Consider the following 27,488-nt stretch of genomic DNA (forward strand, 5'->3'; position numbering starts at 1 on the left):
CATCTTTCCCTCACTCGGCTCCAGGCCTGTCAGGGGAGAGGACGCGATGGGGAAAGCAGCGGAGACGACAGTAACGCGGCGAGAGGGGGGGTGCCCTCTCCCATCCCCGATGAAAGTGATCTTGCAGCAAGTCCACTGCAGAGGCCACTTTTATCTTAAAGCGCACTGCCCACCATTTCAGAAAACACAGGGGTTATGGCAGCTAGCTGCTGCCATAACCCCGGTATTTAGCGCCAAAGTACCAATGTACAATGACAGCGATTTGCGCTAAGTGGTTAAAGGGGCATTAGCTTGTGTGACCTCTTTATATACGCAAGGTCTTAATATAAGGCGAGCAGCTTGGTTTACCACAAGGGTGAAGGAGTGCATAGGATGTACACATGCAGGAGGAGGATCACGAGAAAGGAGAGTGGATTGCAAAGTTTTCTTCACATACTTCCTTACAGCTTTTGTGATCTATTGGGACTATAATATTTGATGCACTTTACTTTTTATATCTAAAAAAGGCTACTCTTACCATGAGGGCTTGGCTCCAGAGTTGTCATGCCAAAGTCGAATGCTCTGCACCTCCCCTAGTGGAAACAGAGTTGTGAGCAGAAAGATATCAGACCCTCCACGTTCAAACACAGCGCCATCTGCATCATACAGGTGGTGAGGCTCACTTTCTCCATCAGAACCGTACAGTGTCATAGTTACCTGTAAGAAAAAAACTCCAATATTTTAAACAAAAGCTTAACCCAAACCACTCATTTTGTTTTGGGAACATTCAGAGCAGCCTTTCTCAAACTTTTTACTCCTGAGGAACCCTTGAAATAATTTTCAGGTTCTTGGGGAACCCCTGCTAAAAAGAATGATGCCTACAGCTCTTGATACATTAGAGTGATTTATTTATAGATGAAAGTTTTTAATATACAGTAAGAATAAATAATGTAGGGTACCTAGTGTCCACTCTAACATTAATGGTCAGTTTGGAAGTAATGGGAAATTATCCGCTTGCACTGGTGATCAGTGAAGGTGGGAGATCAATCCACCATTCCTCAAAGCTCAAGGAACGAGGTCGAGAAACACTGATTTAGAGAATCTTACATGCAAAATTGAACATACCTTTGCAGACATAATTAAAAACATTGCCCACGTATATCCTTCCCTCTCTATCTATATCATGAAATACAGTGGCGTAACTAGAACCTTCAGGGCCCCGATGCAAGAAACCATGAAGGGCCCCCCTGAACCCCTAGCCAGGGCCCTTCCCTCCGAATCCAGTGGTGGAACTCCAGGGCGTGGTCACAGGTATAAACTTTGTGAGCCCTATAGTTCCACCACTGGCATCAGTATTTTTATTTTTATTATTTTTTTTTATTTTTAGGTGCCCCATTGGGGGACTGTCCCAAGGCAGGATGGGGTCCCCGTCCCCAGAAGAGATGAGGTCCTTTTCTCCAGGGCAGATGAAGTTACTGCCCCCAGGTAAGAAGGGGTCCCTTTCCCCAGGGGAGATGGGGGTCCCTGTCCCCACGTGAGAAGGGGCCCCTGTCCCCAGGGGGAGATGGAGGGGGTAATTAATGGTGTGTGGGGGATGGGGTCCTCTCACTCACCATGACCAAGCTGCAGGCCACGCACTCATCCATGTTGGCCTGGGCTCCATCCAGTGTGCTGGACGGGTGATCAGCATATCTCCCAGAAAGACCTTTCATCAACTGTGTATGACGGGGGAGGAGGGGGGCTGGCAGACAAGCCTGCAGTGTCCTCCGGGGGGCTCTCTTAGGGCTGCACTGCATCTGTGTGCTTAAAGTTTGTTTACCCGGGAGAAGTATGCAGTGCAGTGTGGGCCGGACTCGGGGGGGGGGGCAGGACTCTGGCTGGGGAGAACAGACATCGGACTGAGCGGCAATGCATGGAGCAGGGGAGGGGTACTCTGAGGAGCCGGCCGAGGACACAGGTCATGCGGGGAATGCACAACTAAAGAGCAGCCAGTGCGATAGTCGAGCATGGAGCTCTGCTAGTCACCCTCCACCTCCAGCCACCTGTGTGCATGGTGCACTGGTACCCCTAGCTGCCTATGCTGCTGCCGGCCATATGTAGAGGGGGCTGCATGGGCCCCCTGCAGCACAGGGCCCAGTTGCGGTCGTGCCTGCTGCACCCCCTATAGTTATGCCCCTGATGAAATATATTATAGGGATTTCCAAATATTTGAGCTATAACTGATCTACCTTCAGCATCGGGGAGATGTATGATGAACTAAAACGAAATGTTGAGTAGTATTTCATCAAAATGTCAGAGTTTTGACTGTGTAATCTGCATCTTTTATTACTAATACCCACTCATTTCCCTACTATCATTGTCCCCACATTACCATCCGTGTACAAAGCTGCAGTGCTGCTATATAGCTGTTCAGTAGAGATATTTCTGTATGCAGGAGGCAGAGATAACTCACACAAGGACTAGTTCCTGGATTGTTTGCATGGCCTGTTGCACTGCATACTAAGTCAGCTTTGCATAGAGTGGGACTGCATTTGGGCAAAGGCCACTTGCTGAACGCATAAAACCTTTATACGGTGGCAAAGTGGCTCTCCTGTGCCAGATCACATACCTAGTATGTGATCTGGCACTTCCAGGTAAGGGGTGCACCGGTTGTACTGTGATTAGACACAGAACAATCTGATAAACAGGTGCTGGCCAATGGATGACCGCCGGCACCCGCTGATTTGGCGAGGAGACAGACAGGACGAAGCTCTGCCTATGTAAACAAGGCAGAGTTCTGTCCTGTCATCGGAGATGTGGTGGATTTTGTTTCCCTACAAAGGGAATAAAAACTAGCACATCCCTTTGTGCAGGGGTGCCCAACCTTTTGAAGAGAAAGGGCCACCTAAGCGACTTGGAAACCGCCACAATGAGCGGAGCGGGTGCATGGCAGCCCACTCTATAGAGCCCACTCTACTTTTTTTTTTTTTTTTGCGGATCGGATTGGAGGTAGGCGTTTGTAAACGGTCACAAATCCATTTATATCTTCTACTCCTTAGAGGTGAATGGAGGGTCTAATTGGGTTGGACTGACCATGTGAAAGGGGCCTATGGCTCAGTGCAGGTAACCCCCAGGTGCACTGCTCTGCACCTGTGGATTAGTTTGAAAGCAGCCCAGTAACCACTGCAGAACAGATATGCCCATATATACACTGGGATGTTAGTAATAAACTTACTATTAATAACAGTATTTTATTCCATAACAGAGGAGGAGGTCGCGGGCCACATCAGAGGGCTCCGCGGGCCACATGTGGCCCTGGGCCACTGGTTGGGCACCCCTGCCTTAGTGAAAGCACCTTACAGTAAACACCTTACAGTAAACACAAAAACACTGGTTAGGCACACATGATCCTTTGATCGCCCTAGATGTTTAACCCCTTCCCAGCCAGTGTCATTACTACAATGACTGCATATTTTTAGCACTGATCACTGTATTAGTGTCACAGGTTCCTACAAAGTGTCAAAAGTGTCTGTTAGTGTACGATTGTCCGCCGCAATTCCTGCTATAAGTCGCTGATTGTCACCATTACTAGTATAAAGAATTAATAAAAATTCCAGTATATATACCATCCTTTGCAGACACTATAACTTTTGCGCAAACCAATCAATATACACTTATTGGGATTTTTACCAAAAATATGTAGCAGAATATATATTGGCCTAAATTTATGAAGAAATTCACATTTTTTACATGAATTTATTGGATTTTTTTATAGCAGAAAGGTAAAAATATGGTTTGTGTTTCAAAAATTTTTGTCTCTTTTAGTTTATAGCGGAAAAAATAAAGAACCCAGTGGTTATAAAATACCACCAAAAGAAAGCTCTATTTGTGGGGAACATTTTGTTTGCGTGCAGCGTTGCATGATCGCCCAATTCTCAGATAAAGTAACGCAGTGGCAAAAAAGTAAAAAATAGCCTGGTCATGAAGGGGGGGCAAATCTTCCGAAGGTCAAGTTTGCAGGTTACTGACGTTCGTTTTTGGCTGCATGATCTATACCCTACCTGAGGCTTAGGGTAGACTTAGGTAGAGTTTTCCTTAGCTAGGAGCTTTCTCAAGTCAGTGAAGGAAACATCTTTTTTTTTATGCTATCCGTTTCTTTTCTCCTTTTATGTTTTTTTTTTTTCTGTGATCTTTTATAATGGAGAGAAATATCAACAGTAGCACAAGTCATGTTAACTTGGCTATAGGGAGAACAAATGTGGAACCAATGATGTTTCAAAGGGCTGTTATAGCAGTGATCTCTAGCAGTTTGCTGTAATGTGCCTCCAGTTTATGATGACTATTTCCTGAAGCATGTAACTTAGTCACCAACAACTTCTATAGCATGTGTGCAGTCTCCAACAACTTCTATAACAATGTCTCCAGCTTCTGATCATCTCCTGCAGCATGTCTGCAGTCTCAAATTACCACCCATTGCATGTCTGTAGTCTCTAATTATCACCTGTCTGCAGTCTCTGAAAGATTCTGTAGCATTACATTCAAGTGGTTGTAAAACCCTTACAACCAACTTTGACCTACAGGTAAGCCTAGATTAAGGCTTACCTGTAGGTCCAAGAAATATCTCCTAAACCTATACGGTTTAGGAGATATTTTCCGAAAGACAGGCACCGCTGTCTACGGCGCATGCCCTTTGGACATGTCAGATGCTGAAATTGAGCCTTCCCCCCATATCAAGAAATTTGACCACTACTAAGCTATAGAGTCTTTATTTTGGAAATCTAAAATGTGAGATGGTGGGTGAATTGACTTTTTTTGTAGATTTCATTTCTTCAGCACATACCCTGGAAGTTGTAGCAGCACCTCGGCGGTGACCAGTAAAAACCGTGACTAGGTATCGATACTCAGCAAATGGATCATTATCTTCAAGAGCTATAACCTTCACCTGGGTTAAAGACATATTAAGAATAATAATAGTTTTGAAAAACTCTTAGATTGGCAGCTTAATGATAACAACATACAGGGATATACAATGTACTACTGACATAAACACAAGCACACTCACACACTACAGCTTGAACTGGGTGGACTGGTGTCTTTTTTCAGCCTTACCAACTATTAGGGATGAGCCGAACACCCCCTGGTTCGGTTCGCACCAGAACCTTCAAATGGACCAAAAATCTGTACGAACTTTAGAACCCTATCCCATAGACTATTAAAGTCTATGGGACTCGAATGTTGGAAATCAAAAGTGCTAATTTTAAAGGCTAATATGCAAGATATGCAACAGACAACACCAGCAATAAGGGGTATCTTCAGGTGTATACTGTGCTGGAGGCACACAACACCCACTAATTCCTGAAGATGCCTGTATTAGAGAAAAACAGCAATAAAGGGTAGATACAGGTGTATACTGTTCTGTGCTGGAGGCATACAACACCCACTAACTCCTGCAGATGCCTGTATTAGAGAACACCAGCAATAAAGGGTAGATACAGGTGTATATTGTGCTGGAGGCACACAACACCCACTTACTCCTGCAGATGCCTTTATTATAGAACACCGGCAATAAAGGGTAGATACAGGTGTATACTGTGCTGGAGGCACACAACACCCACTGACTCCTGCAGATGCCTGTATTAAGAGAAAAACAACAATAAAGGGTAGATACAGGTGTATACTGTGCTGGAGGCACACAACACCACTTTAACGTTAAGATGCTTGAGAAAAGAACACACTGTCCCTGCCTATCTAGCTCTTTCCCTGCACGCCGGAACACACTACACAAGGCCGCCACGCTGGCGGCCTTATATAGTGTGGGGTATGTACTAAACCCCCTGAGCTATAATTGGCCACAGGCATCCTGCCTGTGGCCAATTATGGCTCTCCTCGCTGCCGGCGCTGTGATTGGCCAAGCATGAGGGGACACAGTGCATGCTTGGCCAATCATGAGCCAGCAATGCACTGCAATGGTGTAGTGCATTGTGGACTGTTCGTGCCACACGAATTTGGTAATAACGGTCCACAAAGTTCTGAATTCGCCGAACGGCCAATGTTCGAGTCAAACATGCGTACGAGTTGAACACCGAGCTCATCCCTACCAACTATGTAACCAGTGGCGTAACTAGAATCTTCAAGGCCCTGATGCAAGAAACCATGAAGGGCCCCCCTGAACCCCTAGCCAGGGCCCTTCCCTCTGAGTCCAGCGGTGGAACTCCAGGGCGTGGTCACAGGTATAAACTTTGTAAACCCTATTTTTTTTTATTTTTAGGTGCCCCATTGAGGGACTGTCCCTAGGCAGGATGGGGTCCCCGTCCCCAGAAGAGATGAGGTCCTTTTGTGTGTGTGTGGGGGATGGGGTCCTCTCACTCACCATGACCAAGCTGCAGGCCGTGCACTCATCCATGTTGGCCTGGGCTCCATCCAGTGTGCTGAATGGGTGATCAGCATATCTCCCAGAAAGACCTTTCATCATCTGTGTATGACGGGGGAGGAGGGGGGCTGGCAGACAAGCCTGCAGTGTCCTCCGGGAGCCGGCTTTCATAGGGCTGCACTGCATCTGGGTGCTTAAAGTTTGTTTACCCAGGAGATGTATGCAGTGCAGTGTGGACCAGACTCGGGGGGGGGGGGGGGGCTGGACTCTGGCTGGGGAGAACAGACATCGGACTGAGCGGCAATGCATGGAGCAGGAGAGGGGTACTCTGAGGAGCCAGCCGAGGACACAGGTCATGCAGGGAAAGCACAACTAAAGAGCAGCCAGTACGATAGCCGAGCATGGAGCTCTGCTATTCACCCTCCACCTCCAGCCACCCGTGTGCATGGTGCACTGGTACCCCTAGCTGCCTATGCTGCTGCCGGCCATATGTAGAGGGGGCTGCATGGGCCCCCTGCAGCACAGGGCCCAGTTGCGGTCACGACTGCTGCACCCCCTATAGTTACGGCCATGTATGTAACTATGTAACTAAGAATATAATAAACCTTAAAAGTCCAAGTAACAGCTAAAGCCAATGCCTTTCCCAGAGGACCAAACAACCGCTAGATGATTTCCAGCTCACCTTGGCATTATCCTGGATATCTTTTCTCCTGGCCCAAATCATCACCAAAATATAAATAACAGCAATGCAGCCAACGGTGGTTACCACCACAGGATTGTCCACAAAGGTTGCGAAGAGTTCAACCGTCCTGCTTACATCAACAACATTGGGCATAACAATAAATGAGCTGCCAAAAAATGTTAAGTGAGTGCAAAGACACTGGGTACTATGGAGTGATGTCTTGGGTCCAACCTGGAAGAGAGAATTGGTCATGGGTTTTGGTAAATCAAAATTGAGAAAAAATAAACAATAATAAAAAGCTGATTTAACTATTAAACAATTTAAACATAGTAGCTGTCACATTTTACGTGTTTAAATTCAGCTATAGAACTGCCTGACTATCACTGGGCATGAAATGCTATTATAAAAAAATTGTAGTGATTTGAATCAGTAGCTTTCAGCGCAGATCTCTATTAAATCTCACTGTAGGACTGGTAATTTTAGTGCCAATACTTCATTTGGAGCACCTGTTTTATTTTACTTATTTTCAGCACCTAAACGTCCGTGCCAGAAACAATTGCTTTACTAGATAATGCCACTAAAATCGAATTATTTTACTAGTGAATAAGGAAATACTGAAGGTGAGAATCTGAATGGTAGCCACAAGTGACAACAGCAACTACTGGGACACATCAAATATGAGCTAATACAGGGTTAACATATGTTTAAAGGGATAAGTTGATGTCACAAAGCCCAACCAGTTGGGGTACGTCGGTGTCCTGCCAGGTATCCTATGTCTTACAGCAGAACTTTACCCATAACAATGTGATAAAAAAGAATGTTCTTTAGCAAGGAACATACATTACACATTAACAATGATGCTACAAAAATCAGTGTGTGCTGTAAATTGCCTTCAGCATTGCTCGTGCTTCTTCTTGCTGGGGGCTGCCATTTTGTTGAAGCCCAGAGTCCAAGAACAGCAGAAAATCATAAAGCTGAACTAAACACATTGAATTAATGGTTTAAAAAAAGTTAAATTTCTAGAATACTGGGATTGCTAACTGTCACATTTGCTTGTGTCCTAAACCAAACTGTCAAACCATCAAATGGCTGGTGTTATAGCTGATCACATGTGCAACATCATGGCAATTGCAGATCAAACAGAAGCAGTTTCCTTGGCTGTAAAGGATAGGAAGGTCTAATTCCGCTTTAAGGCTGTCAGCAGATCGGCCTCTACAAACTCAGCAGTGCCTAAAAATGCCATCCCCACAAGTTAATCTAGCAGGCTGGTTGTATCCAAGCTGACGATCGATCAACTTGGTACATTTAACCTGCCCATGCACAGTTTGAATCTCGGCCGGTTCCTGCTGAACTGGTCGCGATTCGAACCTTCTATGGTTAGCTTTAGTCCTGTGACCACCTCATCTTTGCAGCCATTCCACGGTCTAGCCAACTGATCAGTTCCATGATATTAGAAGCAAGGTATCTAATAAATACTTTCTGCAGTGGATTCTCTGTCAGACACCGGGGTTGATTTACTAAAGGCAAATAGGCTGTTCCCTTTGCAAGGGAACTTGCCCCAGAGCTTAGTGAATGAGGTGAAGCTCTGCCAACTTCCATCATCCAATCATGTGTGAGCAAAAATGAATTATTTTTTTTTTTTTCATGCAATTGGTTATTTTTTGAAAAGTGAAATGTCACCTCATTCAAGTTCCTTGCAAAGCCCCATTTATTTTGCAAAGTGACCAGCCTATTTGCCTTTAGTAAATCAACTCCTTTGTGTCCAATAACTTGGCATTGATTTTATGACTAAATACCAGATTGATGCAGAAACCCCATTATTACAGAGAAAGTTTTGTACACTGTTGCATATATTAATTTACTATGCACAATGTAATACAGTATAATACATGGTAATATATATATACGGTATATATATATATATATATATATATATATATATATATATATATAAATAAATATAATACAGCCTGTATTTTTGTGATGTCGCTGACCTCAGGTGAATAGAAAATCTGCATTTTCAAGGATATCAACTATGTAATTTGGCTCTAGTTAATGGATATACGGTGTTCTTAGTGATATATCAAGTGAATGGATAGGTTGCCTTCTCACTAAAACTAATGGTCACTTGTGAATGAAGAGTTTGCACATTTACTGATATTTCCTTGGTCTACTGGCTAATTCTAAAGCACCTCTATTAATATTTTATAGCTCAGTAATTAGGTACCTCCCTGCATACGGTCCCTCTTATGGCAAGGAGACAATCCCTTACAATATGGTTGTTCATTTGCAAATAGGCTGCTCTCGTTATGACCTTCCAGCGGTGTGCTAAATCCGTATCAGGAATTTTACTGAGAATAAAAGCCACCATACCCTCCATTTGTAATAATGCAACGTTGTCCTTGCATGCTTTTTATTGTAATTGATTTCCATCCAAGCTCCCAAGAATTTTTAGTTTAAATATATTCTTATTGAGAAGATTTCCAATATTAATATTAGTAAACAAAAAGAGAATCAGAGATATAAAACTCTGTGACATACAAAGAAGAAATGATAAATTATAATAACAATTTGTGATCAACAATAGCTAGGATTCTCCATTTACACGTCTGTTGACGATCCAGCCCAATAAGGGAGAAGAGGAAGACCACTCATAAAAAAGACAAAAAAAGAGAAAAAAATGGAGGAATAAAGGAAAGGGTGGAGAGAAAGGACAGGGTGGGGATAAGGGAGGGAAACCGACTAGTCAGAGCGCCCCCACGCTTGAAACTATCTCCATTCAATTGGGTGGATGTTAGATAGTTCATAGGGAATCATTTTAAAACGTGTACACACAATTGAATTGTCCGGCAAACTTAGTCCGGCAAACAATCTGGCGGATAGTCTGGTGGACTTTCTACCGAACGGACTTGGCCACACACGGACACACAGAAAGTCCAGCGTTTGCTAGCGCAATGACGTACAGCACGTACGACGGGACTAGAAAAAGGAAGTTCAATAGCCAGTAATCAATAGCTTCCTTCTCGTACTTGCTTCTGAGCATGCGTCATTCTTAGTCTGCCGGACTAGCATACTGACGAACGTATTGTCCGCTGAAACCCAAGTCCGGCGGAAAGATTTGACTGCAAAAATACTTTCTAAATCCGCTGGACTTTACACTGAGAAAGTCTGCTGAAGCCCACACACGATCGGCTTGTCCGGTGAAATGCGTTTCGGCGGACTAAGTACGCCGGACAATTCCATCATGTGTATGCGGCATAAGTCACCAGGGAAATAGTGAGTGATCCAAGCCTTTCTAAGCTCCAAGACTTTTAACATCTTAGCAACAGCCTGCTGTTCTGTATGAGTAAGGCCGCGTACACACGGGCGGACTGTTCGCCCAACTTTGTCCGTCAAACAGTTTCGGCAAACAGTCCGCTCAAAATTAGCATGGACGGACATGGCCACACACGACGAACGAACAGTTTGCTGAAACCGTGCGCGATGACGTGAACGGCACGTACGACGGGACGAAAAATACGACGTCCTATACACTGCATTATAACTTTCGGCGTGTTAAGCCTTTCTGAGCATGCGCGGAACTTAGTTTGTCGAACAAGCCTACACACGGGCGGACTGTTCGCTCAAACAAAGTTTCAGCGGACAGTTTTTCGGAATTTCCGAAAAACTTTGTTCGTCAAACTGTCCGCTGAAACTGTCCGCTGAACGCCCACACACGAGCGGACTGTCCGCTGAAACACTGTTCAGCGGACAAAGTTGGGCGAACAGTCCGCCCGTGTGTACGCGGCCTCACACTTTAGTGAGAATGCAGACTATCGGTGCACCAGATGAAACCGACATTACTGATGTTCAAACAAAGAATGCTTTATTTTTGCAATATGTTACCATTAAAGATCACTACCCACAGTCAACTTTTGAGCCACATTCAAATGTAAGAAATGGCACAGATCTAGCTAAAATAGCTGTGTAATAGCTTTAATGCAAAAAATATATATTCTTACGAACTTATATTGGTTGAATATCTTATTCATTTATACATGCCCATTTATGGGGCATTAAGGGTGAGCTTTTAAGACATGTAGAAGAACCTACAGAGGCCGCTGACAGTCAGATGTAGCTACTTAGAAACAGTGACATACATTATTTGTGGTATACTTACATGGCATCCGGTGTTGTTCCAGCTCTGGTTGATCTCATCCCAAAACACACACTGGGAGGTGAAACATGTGACCGACACAGATATGTCATTTCCATTAAATATGTCATCCTCTACATCTGGTTTCAATGTCAAGTAATATGTCCCTTCCCCGAACAGCTCTTCTGGATTTATAACCCAGGAATAGACCTTTTCTTGGGAAAGAATCAATATTAACCATTAAAATATATACTCAAGACATACTGAACTTATTGCAATGTGAGAGCTGTGCATGTTATTTATTTATTTTGCAGGAGGTGCAGTTATGATCATACACAGGGCTGGCCTTAAATTATCTAGTGTTAGGGCTTGCCCAATCTTAAAGGGGTTGTCAAGTCTCCAGGTTTTTCACCTTAATGCGATGAGCACAAGCCCAGCGACTCCAGTCTCCATCCTCATTGGATAGATTGATAGCAGCAGGAGCCATTGGCTCCCGCTGCTGTTAATTAAACCCAGTGACACAGGAGCGGAGTCGGGGCCTAGTCCTGCTGTCTGTGTCAATGAACGCAGCAGCGGGGCTAGTGAGCGTTCCCGCCTGGGTGCCCCCAGGAAAAGCGTCTCTCCGTGGGGGACCCGATGAAGAGGAGAAGCCAGGAGCACTGCCAGGGTAACCCAGAAGAAGAGGATCGGGGCTGCTCTGTGCAAAACCCTTAAACGGAGCAGGTAAATATAACATGTTTGTTATTTAACCCCCCTGGCGGTATTCCCGAGTCTGGCTTGGGGTGAAAATTTAGTACCATTACGGGTAACCCCGAGTCAGACTCGGGACCGCATTGCTGGATCCAGGAAGAGCTTACTTACCATGTCCCCTGGATCCAGCGATGTCCCCCCGCTGTACGAGCGAGCCGTCCTTCGCTCGATGTATCACATCGCCTGGCTCCGTTCCCTGCGAGCGTTGCGACGCACGGGGATGGAGAACGGCGCCAAATTCAAAAAGTAAAACACACACATTGCATACAGTATAATGTAATCTTACAGATTACATTACTGTATGTAATTATTTCACCTCCCATTTGTCCCTAGTGTTCTGCCCAGTGCTCTGCATGTAGTTTTATATTATAAAAACTGTTCTTTATGCCTGGAAACTGGAGATTGTCCATAGCAACCAAAACTCTCCTTTTACTCTCCTTTTACATCAAAAATGGTTTTAGCTAGAAAACAGGGACAATAAATTAGAATCACTCGCAGAATTGAGCGATAGTGATATGTGGGGAGATCCGTCATCAAATACTGAAAAGTAATGAGAGTGACAATTCTGCAACTGAGCAAATTTCAGTGTTTTTGATTTGATTACATTATTGAATATTTTTTTATTTTTATTATATTATTATTTGGTATAATTATTTATAGTTATTTATTATATTATAATTTATGATTTCATTTTTCCAACTTTATCATACCCGGGATGTCTGCTAGACTCTGGTTTGGACAAATTTAGGAGAGTTATTCCTAAGAATTACAGGCCTATAATATAAAACACCAAATTTTCATGCAAAATAATTGTACCGCTTTCAGCACCTAAAATCTGAAATAATCATACCGCCAGAGAGGTTAAAAAACCTTTACAATACCCTTTAATTTCCTTGCAGTAATAAGTGGCATGCTGCCTCTTCTATAACAGCAAGAATATGCAACTAACTAAAGGTATCTATGATACCTATTATACCTATGATACCTATAATACCTATTTTATAGGGTATATTTAAGACATGCACTTACCTCCAGGGTATTTCCCATTGGGCAGATGAAAATTGATGTCATAGTTTGTTTCATTTGGTTGGTACTCATACCCCAGGTACAGCACCAGAGGCATGTGTTGACTGTGTTCCACATGAATCACAAGAGGAAGACTGGCTGATGTCACATTTACCAGAACAGATGTCAAGTTAGCCAGATAGAAAATGCTTTTTACATCGTTATCTGTGGAATCCCGGGGTAACAATATCTGAAAAGAAAATATCAGTATTACCAAGTTTGTAAGCAGGTGCATTTAGCTAGTTTGCCACTGGAGGTCCTACCTGTCTAGTAATAGAGAATTATGTTATTGGGTGCCAGGTCGCCTTTTGGAAATAGTGATGTGATGGATGTAGTCACTGCCCTTATAAATGCCAGTATGGGAGGAATCCTAGTGACTTGAGGCATGGGAACCAAACACCCCACAGGCCTGCAGATGTAGTCTGTTATTGTACAGGGCAGAATGTCATGGGTGAGATGATCCAAAACCCAGAAGAGCCAACTGTAGTTGTCCTGACAAGGTTTATGCGGCCAGGGAACTTGGTCTAACTGGACTGGAAGCTGGATACAAAAGGCCTTTTAGGCCAGACTATTGTTCTTTGGCATGCATACGAAGGCCCCTGGAACTTCTAGTGACACCTGGGAGAAGTATACCAAATCTAGAGGTGCAGCTACAGCAGTCCTGTCTGTGGAATGACATGAAGTAAGTCTTAAGCTGGATTCATAAAGCCTAAGGAGAAAGTTAGAGCCCTCAGTGAATCATTTTGATCCTGGGAAGTAAGAGAGTAGAGCTATGTAGCAGAACACAGAAAGATAGCCTGGTACACTATTGAAGACACCTTGTTAATCTTGGCTAACAGGGCAGGAAGCTTCACCTTGTAAATCTTGGTATGAATAGAGCAGAATGCTACAGATATCGTTTACAGGGAGACGAGTCCCAACACTGTGGTGCTCCCAAGGAAAGGAGAGAGAAATTCTAAAGGAAGATGGCCTATCAGTGATGTGAAATGTGCAGCTTTCACAATTAACTGCTACGGTCCATTGACTAAATATGATTGGTGAAGTATTGTAGAGACAATAGTTAGTATGTCCATGTGATGTTTGTCACTGCCATCTTTGAAGAACAGTAAAGTATGGAAACTATAACTTTTGGGTGGACATTCCTTTCTTGTGAACATAAAGGCTAATGGCCAGGGATGTTATGGGAAGGTCTTTGGTAAAAAGTTGGGCACAATATGGCAAAGGCTAAGAGCTACAAGCAGAGGGTTGTAGTCCTATCCAAGAAGAAGCAGGATGGGAGCTTGGCTGATCTGGTGCCAACAGTCAACCAATCAGAAGCCCCATTACAAATGATGATTGTTACCACCAGTACTTTTTCACAAGGAAACAACTGATTGCAAAGGTTTCTTATATTGGCTTCAGCACAAAAATGGACAGCGAGAAAGAGCTGCCCTAAAATACATTACAAACTCAACAGCTCAACATTGCGTATCATTTTTAGAAAAAGATAAATCAGCAGCAATGTCTTTAAAGACTTTCAATTCAGATGATATAATGGTCCACATTTACCAAGCTTATTCTTCACACTCTGGGGGTTATTTTTTATGAAAGGAAAACCCACTTTGCGCTACAAGTGCACTTGGAAGTGCAGTCACTTTAAATCTGAGGGGTAGATCTGAAATGAGGGGAAGCTCTGCTGATTTTATCATCCAATCATGTGCAAGCTAAAATGCTGTTTTTTATTTTCCTTGCATGTCCCCCTCAGATCTACAGTGACTGCACAGCCAAGTGCGCATGTAGTACAATAGGGAATTACCTTTAGTAAATAACCCCCTTTGTATTGCTCTTAATTCCTCTAGATTCAAAACTCATTAATCTTACAAGCCTAAATAGAAGGCAGTTGTAAGTGGATACCAGATTTAGATTGGGCACATCATTTTTAAATCTCAAATAACATCCACCTCTTTTTTTGCTTCAGAACACACATCTGTAAAAACTATCAAATGCCAACTTGTTTATTGAATATTTACGGACACAATCTCTGAAATTATATAGTGAAATGTATGCTGACATATTCTCTGCAATGGGGGTTATTTATAAAAGGCAAATCCACTTTGCACTACAAGTGCAAACTACAAGTGCAAAGTGCACTTGGAAGTAAAGCCGTTGTAGATCCGAGGGGGACATGATTGGATGATAAAATCAGCAGAGCTTCTGCTCATTCCCCTTCGCCATCGTAATCTGCATTCCAACACTCAGGAAGCCAATATATAACACATCTATAAAAAAAGATAACCAGCATTTCAATAAGGAAAGAACTATAACTAAAATGATTGCCTGGGCAATGTTGCTGTTTGAAGATATGGATAGCCTTGTGAGCAACAACAAATAAATAATTCCTAGAGACCTAACATTATGGATTGATTGCATTATCCTTCAAGGCTCAGATTACTACTTATAATTGTCATCCTGTACAGCAAACCATCTCACCTTTCCCATTTGGGATGTCTTAGCCCTTGTACACACGGTCGGAGAATCCGTCGGAATGTGTCCTATCGGACCGTGTCGTCAGATAATCCGACTGTGTGTGGTATGCATCGGACTGATTCCGTCGGAATATCCGTCGGACCCAATTTTCCAACATGTTGGAAATATTTCCCGACCAACTGGGCCGGTTGGACGTAATCCGATCATGTGTAGCGAATTTTGATCGGACCAAGTGCCACGCATGCTCAGATCAAATTCCTACATCAAAGCTATTGGCTACTAGCCTGAATGTAGTCCCATCGTAACGAAATTACGTCATCACGTTCTGAAAGATCGTATTTTTTGACAATTTCGTCCGACCGTGTGTATGCAACAGTTTCGGACAAGATCCGACGGACAAAATCCGACGGGCAAAATCCGACGGATTAGGTTGTGGAAATCTCCGACCGTGTGTACAGGGGCTTACTCTTTTTTACTTTATTTCTTGTATATCTCTATAACAACCTATTATTTTAATTAAAAAACAGTAATCCATTTATATTGATCTAGGGTGTGGATTGGTAATACTGCAACCCTGAAGTTTGATTAAATAATGGTTTTATATTGTTATTGTTATCCAACTCTACACTATATTACATATGAACTTTAATGACATCCCAGTCTTAGTCCATAAGGTTCAATAATGAGTTGGCCCACCCTTTGCAGCTATAACAGCAACTCTTCTGGGAAGGCTGTCCACAAGGTTTAGGAGTGTTTGATCATTCTTCCACAAGAATAATTCGTTAGATTAGGCACTGATGTGGATGAGAAGGCTTGGCTCGCAATCTCCTCTCTAATTTATCCTAAAGGTGTTCTATTGGGTTGAGGTCAGGGCTCTGTGCAGGCCAGTCAAGATCCTCCACCCAAACTCACTCATTGATGTCTTTATAGACCTTTGTGCACTGGTGCGCAGTCATGTTGGAACAGGAAAATGTCTTGATATATTGATGCCTTAAGAGTTCCCTTCACTGAAACTAAGGGGCCAAGCCCAACCCCTGAAAAACAACCCCACACCATAATCCCCCCTCCACCAAATGATTTGGACCAGTGCACAAAGCAAGGTCCATAAAGACATAGATGAGCTACTTTGGGGTGGAGGAATTTGACTGGCCTCAACCCAACAGAACACCTTTGGGATGAATTCGAGCAGAGACTGCAAGCCAGGCCTTCTCATACAACATCAATACCTGACCTCACAAATGCGCTTCTGGAAGAATGGTCAAACATTCCCATAGTCACACTCCTAAACCTTGTGGACAGCCTTTCCAGAAGAGTTGAAGCTGTTATAGCTACAAAGGGTGGGTCAACTCAATACTGTACCCAAAGGGCTAAGATTGGGATACCATTAAAGTACATGTGTGTGTAAAGGCAGGTGTCCCAATACTTGGTAATATAGTGTATATTGATATAGGGTATCTGAATAGTAGGTAGGCAGCTTGTACACAGTGAAGGGTTATCACAGTCACCTTAGATTGTGAAGGCGATGGGTAAATGGAAAGCTGAAGCGCCACACCATAATTTGTAAGTCCAAAACTGCGTTTTCCAAACATAGACTATATATAAAAACAAATGTATTTTGTTGGCCACACACCATCCCCTTCATCAGGGCTTGTGGAAACAAAGATATAATGTATTCGGAAGCAAAGTCATAATAGGTACTATGGAACAGTGAATTGGCATAACAAAGTTCAGCAGTTGACCTAAGCAACACTTTATATTGATGTCTGCAACTTTAAGCCCTTGTACACACGGTCGGACATTCTGACAACCAAATCCGTTGGATTTTGTCTGACGGATTTTGTCCGAAACTGTTGCATACACACAGTCGGACAAAGTTGTCGGAAAATCCTATTTTACATAACGTGATGATGTTATTTCATTACGACGGGACTACGTTCAGGCTAGTAGCCAATAGCTTTGGTCTAGGAATTTGATCTGAGCATGCGTGGCACTTTGTCCATTGGAGTAGGCTACACATGATCGGAGTATGTCCGATAGGAGCATTTTGTCGGAAAATTTTACAGACAAGTTGGAAAACTTGGTCCGTCAGATACTCCGACGGAAACGGTCCGATGGAGACCACACACAGTCGGATTATCCTACAAAACGGTCCGATAGGACACATTCCGTCGGAATCTCCGACCGTGTGTACAAGGGCTAACACTTCCCTATTAGTACTCTTCACATCCAGTTCATGGTCACATGTAGGCTTATTCTTTCCCCACTAGACTGGCGATGGATACATGGATAGAATATTTTTTTTACCTCTATATATTCTGTGAGATCCTTTAAAGGGATGGTGGATCCATTGGTGTTAGAAAGGCTCAGACCTCCTACAGAACCAGTCATTTCAAATGTGTTCCTTGAAGAAAACGGATTCACTGAAAAGCTCACCATCTAAAAATTGAAATGAAGGTTAAAGTAACTGTCTCGGTTAGATCCGAAATAATGAGGTTGTTGTTTTACCTTACAGTTTTACTAGATGGCAACCTGTTCCAACAGATCAGCTAACATGTCTGAAATGTTATCCTGGTCCTTTATTGTTGTCATATAGGTGAATTAACAGCATATCCATTGGTACAGTACAGAACATTGTATGGAGAGTACATATATGCACATACAGGACAAGAAAGTACAAACACCATTACATGCAGTAAGGACATACAACCGTGGGAACAGAAAAACTCAGGAGTTTTAAACCAGACAACTACCGAACAGTTCAGACTTACATAGTACTTGTTCTAAGATGGGTAATCATCTTTAGGATACTAGTTGAAGGTCCACCTCATTGCATTTCCACTGACAACCCCGATTAATGTATGTAATCCTATACATAGGTAGGGCAGCTCCAATCTGTACTTTCCAGGAGGAGAGAGATGGGGGGTTGGCATGATCCACTTGAAGAGTATCTCTTTTTTTGTGTAAAATAAAAGTTAGGAGATCAGTATTTTGGAATGATGAGAACGTTGTTCATCCTCATGAACTCCCAAAAGGGCCAGCTCAGGTAGCATTGGAAGGGACAATTGCTGTCTAGAATTTATGGCCTTAAATACCTTCGTTCAGTAGGTCGAAATGATGGGAGAGTCCCAGAACATGTGAAAGAACGTGCCTACATGTGTTTTACATCTAGGGCACTCAGGGTTTCTGTCCGGAAATATTCAGTGAAGTTTTTGGGGTGTGTAATAGATCCTATGTAGAAATTTTACCTGAATGAGTTTATCCTTAGCGGAGATAACTAGTTTAGGGCCATACTCTAAGGACCGCCTCCTGCACATTTACGTCGGCAGAATGGCACGGCTTGGCACAATCACGTACCTGTACGTGGCTCTTTAAGTGCCCAGCCTTGGGTCACGCGCACGTCGCCGGCGGCGTGCTCGTGACCCGGTCCTGATTTCCGTGGCCTCGGGACCCGCGGACCCGATCGCCGATGGTGTCCCGCGATAGGGTCACAGAGCTGATGAACGAGAAGTCTGTGTAAACAAACCTCTCCCTGTGCTTCCTAGTGTGGCTGTAACCGATCGGCTGTTCCCTGTTATAGGGAAAGACGATCAGTGACGTCACATGCCAAGCCACGCCCCTCAACAGTAAAAAAAAAACATACACACGTCACACATAACCCCTGCCCGCCCCCTAGTAGTTAACACCTTCACTGCCAGTGTCATTTAAACAGGAACCAGTGCATTTAAATAGCACTGATTACTGTATAAATGACAATGGTCCCAAAAATGTGTCAAAAATGTCCGATGTGTCCGCCATAATTTAGCAGTCACAATAAAAAACGCTGATCGCCGTCATTACTAGTAAAAAAAATAATAATAATAAAAATGCTTTAAAACTATCCCCTATTTTGTAAACGATATAACTTTTGCGCAAACCAATCAATAATTGCTAATTACGATTTTTTACCAAAAATATGTAGAAGAATACGTATCGGCCTAAACTGAGGAAAAAAAATGTTTTTTTATATATTTTTTGGGGATATTTATTATAGCAAAAAGTAAAAAATATTGAATTTTTTCAAAATTGTCGCTCTATTTTTGTTTATAGCGCAAAAAATAAAAACCACAGAAGTGATCAAATACCACTAAAAGAAAGATCTATTTGTGGGAAAAAAAGGATGCCAATTTTGTTTGGGAGCCACGTCGCACAACCCTGCAATTGTCAGTAAAAGCGATGCAGTGCCAAATCGCAAAAAGGGGCCTGGTCCTTTGGCTGCAAATTGGTCCGGGGCTTAAGTGGCTAGGCAGTCTTCCCTGCCCTCCCTGTCCAGCAAGGATATGTCTCTGTGCCTATTCTGATCATTTAGAATATCAAAATAGGCACAAGTGTGGTCATCACAAGTGAGTGCTGATACTGGCTCGTATTGCCACAGCAAGAGGGCAATATGTATGCAGACCTCCTGCTCAGTAGATAGCAGCACCTATGCACCTGGTCATTGATATAAGACACACGCTCACCATTCCTTCAATGTGGATACCAGCCAATGTGCTCAGAACATATGGCTCATACATTCTGTGGGTGGGAATGTGATCATTAATTTATCATTAATTAACAAAAACATCAACAACAAAAAAATAGCTAAACCAATTAAGTTAGGTCAATTTACATGAATATTAAGAATGAATCTGGCCAACTATACATGTTACAATATGACTGTACAACCTCTGTACAATCGCCTTTAGATGTACCAATAAATCTAATTCATGTAAAACGAGATTTCACAACTATCCATTTAATATCCAATCAAGTAAGGTTTTGCATTATACAGTTGTTGGTGGATCTAAAAGAGATTGTAAATGTGTGGGATGAGCTTTAGGGCCCTTTCGAACAGGCTTTCTGATCAGGTGAGCCTGTCAGTTTTCAAGGTAAACCTGATCGAAAACCTGATTGAAAGCTCCATGCAGCTCTATGGTTTCAACACCCACCTACCTCCAAGTCAAGTCCAGGTCTGGGAAAAAAAAAAAAAAAACTGTATTTTTTTCTGGACCTAAACATAATGGATCAGAGGCAGCCCGATGCAAACGAACACAGGCCCATTTACACCTGCCTGCTCACAATGCTATCACAGGTCAGCCCATGCCTGCCGGACACAAACTGAACATGTACGCATGTATAAAAACACGACATCCATCCATAAAATAAATTTATTTAGTTACTCCCAAAATTAGTTTTTATTTATTTTGTTTCGTTAAAAAAACATTCGTCCGAAAATTCGAAATAATTAAGGTTGAATCTGTCATTGAAGGCTTATGGTGTCTGTTCTAAGAAGATTCGGAGATTCGGAGATTACGGAGCAGCTAAACTGTACGATGCTGCAATCAGAAATTTCTGGTCGAATGTTCCGCCTACAAGCTATAGTAGAATTCTAATGTTGGATGACACTAGTAATAATTATATTTATTAATTATTATTACTAGTCAACCAGCATTAGAATTCTTCTATAGCCTATGGGCGGAGCATTTGACCATAAATGTCCACTCGCGGCGACTGCTTCGCCAAATCTTTTCTCTCTATGTCGAATAATCTTGGACTAATAGAGTTAAGCCGCGTACACACGGGCGGACTGTCTGGCCAACTTAGTCCGTCGAAACACATTTCAGCGGACAGTCCGCTCGTGTGTGGGCTTCAGCTGACTTTTTCAGCGTGCAGTCTGGGGGACTAAGTATTTCGGAATTTCCGTAATATTGTCCGTCGTACTTTGGTTTCAGCGGACAATCCGCTCGTGAGTAGGCTAGTTCGACGGACTAAGTATGGCGCATGCTCAAAAAGGATTTACATGGCGAAAGGTTGCATTGCTGTGTATTGGACTTCCTATTTCTAGTCCCGTCGTACGTGCTGTACACGTCATCGCGCAAACTTTCGACGGACTGTTTGTGCATCCGTGTGTGGTCAAGTCCATTCATTCGAAAGTAGGACGGACTGTCCGTCGGATTGTCTGACGGACTAAGTTGGCCATACAGTCCGCCCGTGTGTACGCGGCTTCAGGTTTGGCACATTCAACCTTTTCTGCTATTGCCTCTATAATTTCAAATCTTTTCTCTCTATGTCTAATCTTTTCTCTCTATGTAGAATAATCTTGGACTAATAGAGCTAAGGTTAGGCACATGCGACCACAGGTTCAATGGACACAGATTGCTATTGTCAGCATCATGTTGAATCACCTTTCTATATCGAACTGTTGTCGCAACGAAAACGAAAATAAAGCATTTGTTTATGTCGGATCTTTTGGTTTTCGGATTCTGCACGTTCGTTATCGTTTGTTAAAACGATAACGAAAATACCTGAAATTGCATTCGAATGCACATGTCTACTGTTTTTCAGCTTACCCCACAGTAACACAGTGATATGAACTGGTCTCGTAGGAGACAAGGCAGTTTTTCATGACTTGCAATGGGACTGTGCTGGAGTGGCACCCTTCAGCTAGCCTCCCTCCCCTATAGTGACGCAGAGCCCATTAGTTAAGTGCATCCCCACAGTGCCTCACACTTACCCTTCTTCATCCCACTGCCACAGATGCCAAAGCTTAATCTGACACCAACACACTGCTATTTTCTCCCTTCACTGACACCGACGCAGCAGCATTTTATTTTCCCACCAACACTGGTACAACAAACAGCGAGTCGCGCAGCGCTTTGTGAATGGGGCGTGCTGTGTTCTGGGACACACAGTTCCCAGAACACACAGCGCCCCATTCCCCAGAAGACGACGCACGGAGGAGAGAAGACCGAACATCCCCGCGGAGTAGGAAGAGGCAGATTAGGACGATATGCCTAGCAACAGGCATTTCTGGTAAGTTTAAAAAATACATTTTCATTTTTTTTTCAGATTTTTTGCTAAATTTTAATGTATTTTTGTTTTTCAGGGTGGCCCTCCACTTTAATATTGCAACAAAGGTAAGACATGTGACAGATGGTGGAGCTTTTAAGGAGGGGGGAGAAGATAAGGGCACTGGAGGGAGAGGGTTGTATGCAAAGGAAAGAGCTACTATTTGATGCCATTTGGCAGGTATGTGTGTGTGGCGGACATGGTTGAGTTCCTGCATCTATTCTCTGAAAAAAAAAGCCCTGCTTTTTTTACATGCAGCGATGCCACCATTTATACCCTCACACTGCTCCTCGGGTATTTCTTCCCTTGCCACTGTTAGTCCAATATTTTACTGTAGGAGAGTATGTGCACAGCTACTCAACTCTTCAGTTTTTCCCACAGCATGCCGTAAGCATTGCATACGTTGTACTGTGATGCGAAACAACACTGTTATTCGTCCCACCAGCTGGTCTGCCCAGTGGAGAGGAGGGCATTGTTTGGCATCTTTGCCTGGGGCACTGGAAAACCTTGTCCCACTACTGCATACTGCTGTATGCTTGCAAAATATAAGTGTGTCCTATCAGCAAAAGACAGGGATGGGGGGTATCCATAAGTATACTGTTTAAGGCATATTTATAGTAACAATTACATTTTATGCCACATATTCTGCACTGAACCTCTTAAACTTATGTCCTATCTTACATGTATAATACATTATTGGTGATATCTTTTATCAAGTGTGTAGCTATATAATTGACTTTATACTTGCCCGAAGATCCAACGCTTCATCTCTGTCTAGGGGAACATTCATAGATGTGATGGAGGGGAGTTTAAATGCTGCTGCATTGACATTGTGGACATTCACAGAGGCACTTCCCACCTGGTCTGACTGTAGCCTGCCACACAAAGGTTGTAGATACAATATCAATGTTAAAACACAACTCCAGAGATACACCTAATCATAGAGCGCAGAGTGGGTGAAACATGTCAAAGGGGCTTGAGCGAAGCCAGTTTTCCATTAATCTTACATTGGAGATGAATACCTTGTGCAACGGTATCTGCATGCTATAGTTCTCCAAGGTGATAGGAACAACCTACAAAGGGTGGTCATACTAAATATTGGTTTGATTTGGATTTCTCTTCTGTTCATTTAGCTTTCATTTTGTTAAACAATAAAAATAAACAACTAACATTTCTATTTCTGAAAGCATTCGTAATTTACAGCATTTTTTCACACCTGGCTAAAACTTTTGCACAGTAATATATATATATATATATGTAGCACCCTCTACCAATAGGTAGGTGCTAGTATTAGATTTTTACTAGTGAGACTGTCAGCACAGGTATATTTAGGCAGGCCTAAGGGCTGGGAGTGGTCAGAGTAGCAGTGGGTGTGGCCACCTGTGCTCTAGTTCTGGGGCGCCTCCCCTGCTTCCAGGGAGAATGTTCTGGAAGAGGGGCAGGGCATGGAACTGGAGTGGCAGGCAGCTCATGTGGGAGCCCTGACCAATCCCCAACTGGTATTGGTAGGGGGCAGGCCTCCTATATAAGCTGAGGTAACAGGCCACTGAGAGGAGTTGGCGGCCAGGTGAAGTGGAGAATGGAGTACTAGACAGCAGCAGGAGGGCGCCGATCACAGGAGGAGGCCCAGGGAGAACTGTGAGGGGACTTCGCCTTCACATGGTCATTGGCGATGTCCTCATCATTACACGGTCATTGATGAGGAACTCCTGGAGCAGAGGGGCAGGTGAAGCTTTCGGAATGTATGGTCCGGTAAAGTTCTCTATCAAGGACTCAGGGCAGAGAAAAGTTGGTGAATGTACCACAGTGGAGGGCTAGATGTGCCAGGAAGTCTGTGAGGGAACTTCACTTCTACAGGGTTATTAGTGAAGTCCTCATCATTACACGGTCAATGATGAGGATTCCTGGATCGGAGGAGAGACTGTGGGGAGAAGTGTCCAATCGATGTGGCCTGAGGGCACAGGATTTTCAAGCTGGGCTGGCTGGGAACAGTAGTCCACCATCCAGAATATGCTTTTAAACTACTAGGCCTCCGGGAAGAGGTACTGCAGGCCTCTGGCCTAGTAGCAGCGAGCAACCAGAGTCAGCATGAGGAACTATTCAGAGTGGGTCCTTTTTGCATACAGAAGAAGATGTGACATAACTACAGTATAAGTTTGTGCAGGAGGAGAGGATTTCTGGGAAAATCACCCTTACACGGTCAAGAGTGATGTCCTCATCCTTACAGATGCAGAGGAGGAGCAAAAATCTGCATGGTGATGCAGGGATAAGACTGTAGCTGTTACACATGCACATCATTTCTTCGGGCTGAAATTATGTGGTAATCTGTAAAATCTCTAAAATATGATGGCAAAGTGAACGATTCTATGGACATCCCATGCACCCCTTTCCCCAAAGAAGTGGAATCCCCAATAAACAAAAACAAAACACAGTAAATGGCTTTTCATTGTCTCTGCAAGTGATATATGGGAGTCTGGGTCATATGGTGGATGTCTGTTACTAGTGGAAACTATGATGGTGGGGATGGTGTTCTTGGGTTCATAGGCAGCATTTCTCCTTCTCCAAACATGACAAACTGAGTTGACTTTCACCCAGTTCTCCTCTGAATCATTCAGATGTTCAATAGCAAACTTCAGACAGCCTGTACACGTGCTTTCTTGAGCAGGGGGACCTTGCCGGTGCTGCAGGATTTCAGTCCTTCGCCAGGTAGTGTGTTACCAGTTGTTTTCTTGGTGACTATGGTCCCAGTCGCCTTGAGATCATTGACAAGATTGTCCCGTGTAGTTCTGGGCTGATTCCTCACCGCTCTCATGATCATTGAAACTCCACGAGGTGAGATCTTGCATGGAGCCCCAGACTGAGGGAGATTGACAGTTATTTTTTGTTTCTTCCATTTGCAAATAACCGCACCAACTATTGTCACACTCTTACCAAGCTGTTGGCAATGGTCTTGTAGCCCATCCCATCCTTCTGTAGGTCTACAATTTTGTCCCTGACATCCTTGGACAGCTCTTTGGTCTTGTCCATGGTGGAGAGATTGAAATCTGATTGATTGATTGATTGCTTCTGTAGACAGGTGTCCTTTATAGAGGTAACAAGTTGAGATTAGGAGCACTCCCTTTAGGAGAGTGCTCCTAATCTCAGCTCATTACCTGTATAGAAGACACCTTGGAGCCAGAAATCTTGCTGATTGATAGGGGATCAAATACTTATTTCACTCTTTAAAATGCAAATCAATTTATAACTTTTTTGAAATGTGTTTTTCTGGATATTTTTGTTGTTATTCTGTCTCTTGCTGTTAAAATTAACCTACTATTAAAATAATGGACTCGTCATTTCTTTGTCAGTGGACAAATGTACAAAATCATCAGGGGATCAAATACATTTTTCTCTCACTGTGTGTATATATATATATATATATATATATATATATATATATATATTAAACTTATGGAAGGTTTCTGTGTGGTTGAGGCAAATGAACAGTGCCCTTTGCAAGTGCAGTGCCACTCATTTTCCCCAGAGCTTAATAAATGTGGTAAAGCTCTGTGGATTTCCATTATCCAATCATGTGCAAATATATATGCTTTTTTTCATTTTTTTTTTATAAAAATTTGCACCTCATTGGCTATTCTTTACAATGTGAAGCTTCACCACATTTACATTTAGTAAGAAAAAAAGAGTATAACTGCACTTGCAAAGTGCACAGTCTATTTGCCATTAGTAAATAATCCCTTATCTGTCTACAGTGTTTTTTAGATAGTTATCAACTATTTAATAGTTTGAATCCCAACCATGACACTACCTGCATGGAGTCTGCATGTTCCCCCTGTGCCTGAGTGGGTTTCCCCAGGGTACTCTGGTTTCCTCCCACACTCCAATGACATGCTGAAGGTTAATTGGCTCCTGTCTAAATTGGCCCTAGTATGTGTATGTATGAATGTGAGTTAGGGACCTTAGATTGAAAGCTCCTTGAAGGCAGGGACTGATTTGAATGTACAATATATATGTAAAGTGCTGTGTAAATTGACGGCGCTATATAAGTTCCTGTAATAAACAAAATAAGATAAATAATAGACACAGATATCAGTGAAAAAGGATTCTGGTAAGAAAAGCTGGCTCCACACTCATAGAAAATTACATATAATGAGAAGAAAATGTACTTGTATAAATGTTCAGCACTCATGCAAGTGACAATAAAAACAATCATACACTGACCACATATACTGGGAGATGTGGTTTCTGTATCATTGTGCTGTTCGTTGCAAAAGCTATTCAGATACTATTTTGTATAGACTTCTATTTCGCCTTTACAATATTTAATTTAATAAATTATGGGCTTAAAGCAGAGTTCGGCTTAAAAAAAAAAAAAAAAAAGTCAGCAGCTACAAATACTGCAGCGATGCGGGGGATTGAAGCCCCGCTCGTCTCCCCCTCTGCTCTGTGGCGCCGGCATTTTAACTGTGGGTGCCTGGCTGTGGCTTCACAGCCGGCCACCCACTGCGCATGCGCGAGCTGCGCCGCGACTGGCCTTTGCAATCATCTGGGACCTGTGAGGTATCCCAGATGATTGCCGAGAGGGAGGGGGGAGAGGTGCTCTTCCTTCCAGCGCCGAGGATGCACCAGAAGGAAGTAAGAGCTGGGACCCTCTGAAAAGAGAGTATCCACCCCCCCCCCCCAAAAGAAAATTGTATGCCAAATGTGGCATGTCAGGGGGTCACCATCTCTTAAAGCGTATGTTCCATTTTTGGGTGGAACTCCGCTTTCAGTATTGAATTGTCACTGAGGTGTCACTGAATCCCATAAAAAAGCAGTTTTTGCATTTCTTCTTTATGGGCAGTTGTGCACATGGGCCAATTATTTTAATTATTATAATAAGTGTATGCAGGAGTGTCATACTGGCTGACCTCAAGGATAAAATGTGCACTGTTATCATTAATATAGGAGTACTTCTAATGGAGTATTTCTTCTACAAAAATTGTTATCATGCTGCACAAATATGAACTGGGGGTATTAATGGACTCACCTGTTTATATACATGGTAGCGGATGGAGCCACCAGTACTGTAGGCTCATTGTCGGGAAATTTTCCTATAAGTAAAGCACTCTGCAGGTCCTCCACTGCACTCAGTAATGTCTGTGAGACTGCCCTCTGCATGGCAAGATCATATTGTTAGGTTACACATCTTAATCAATAGG

The 27,488-nt window shown here is 43.1% G+C and overlaps 1 protein-coding gene across 1 annotated transcript in view; it reads right to left on the reverse strand.

Moving 5' to 3' along the window:
- LOC143930570 (polycystin-1-like protein 2) overlaps nucleotides 1-27,488 on the reverse strand; it is a 189,505-nt gene that overhangs the window by 94,584 nt on the left and 67,433 nt on the right. The window contains exons 19-26 of the mRNA XM_077455002.1: nucleotides 27,317-27,441; nucleotides 23,039-23,165; nucleotides 17,731-17,862; nucleotides 12,925-13,150; nucleotides 11,170-11,360; nucleotides 7,011-7,241; nucleotides 4,799-4,900; nucleotides 518-696 (exon numbers count right to left, since the gene is read on the reverse strand). Of these exons, the coding sequence (XP_077311128.1) occupies nucleotides 518-696; nucleotides 4,799-4,900; nucleotides 7,011-7,241; nucleotides 11,170-11,360; nucleotides 12,925-13,150; nucleotides 17,731-17,862; nucleotides 23,039-23,165; nucleotides 27,317-27,441 (1,313 nt within the window). The remainder of the gene's footprint in view (nucleotides 1-517; nucleotides 697-4,798; nucleotides 4,901-7,010; nucleotides 7,242-11,169; nucleotides 11,361-12,924; nucleotides 13,151-17,730; nucleotides 17,863-23,038; nucleotides 23,166-27,316; nucleotides 27,442-27,488) is intronic.

This window comes from Lithobates pipiens, unplaced genomic scaffold (assembly GCF_037356315.1).
Source record: "Lithobates pipiens isolate NorthernLeopardFrog02 unplaced genomic scaffold, aLitPip1_a1.2 Scaffold_10, whole genome shotgun sequence".
NCBI classification, from domain to species: Eukaryota; Metazoa; Chordata; class Amphibia; order Anura; family Ranidae; genus Lithobates; species Lithobates pipiens.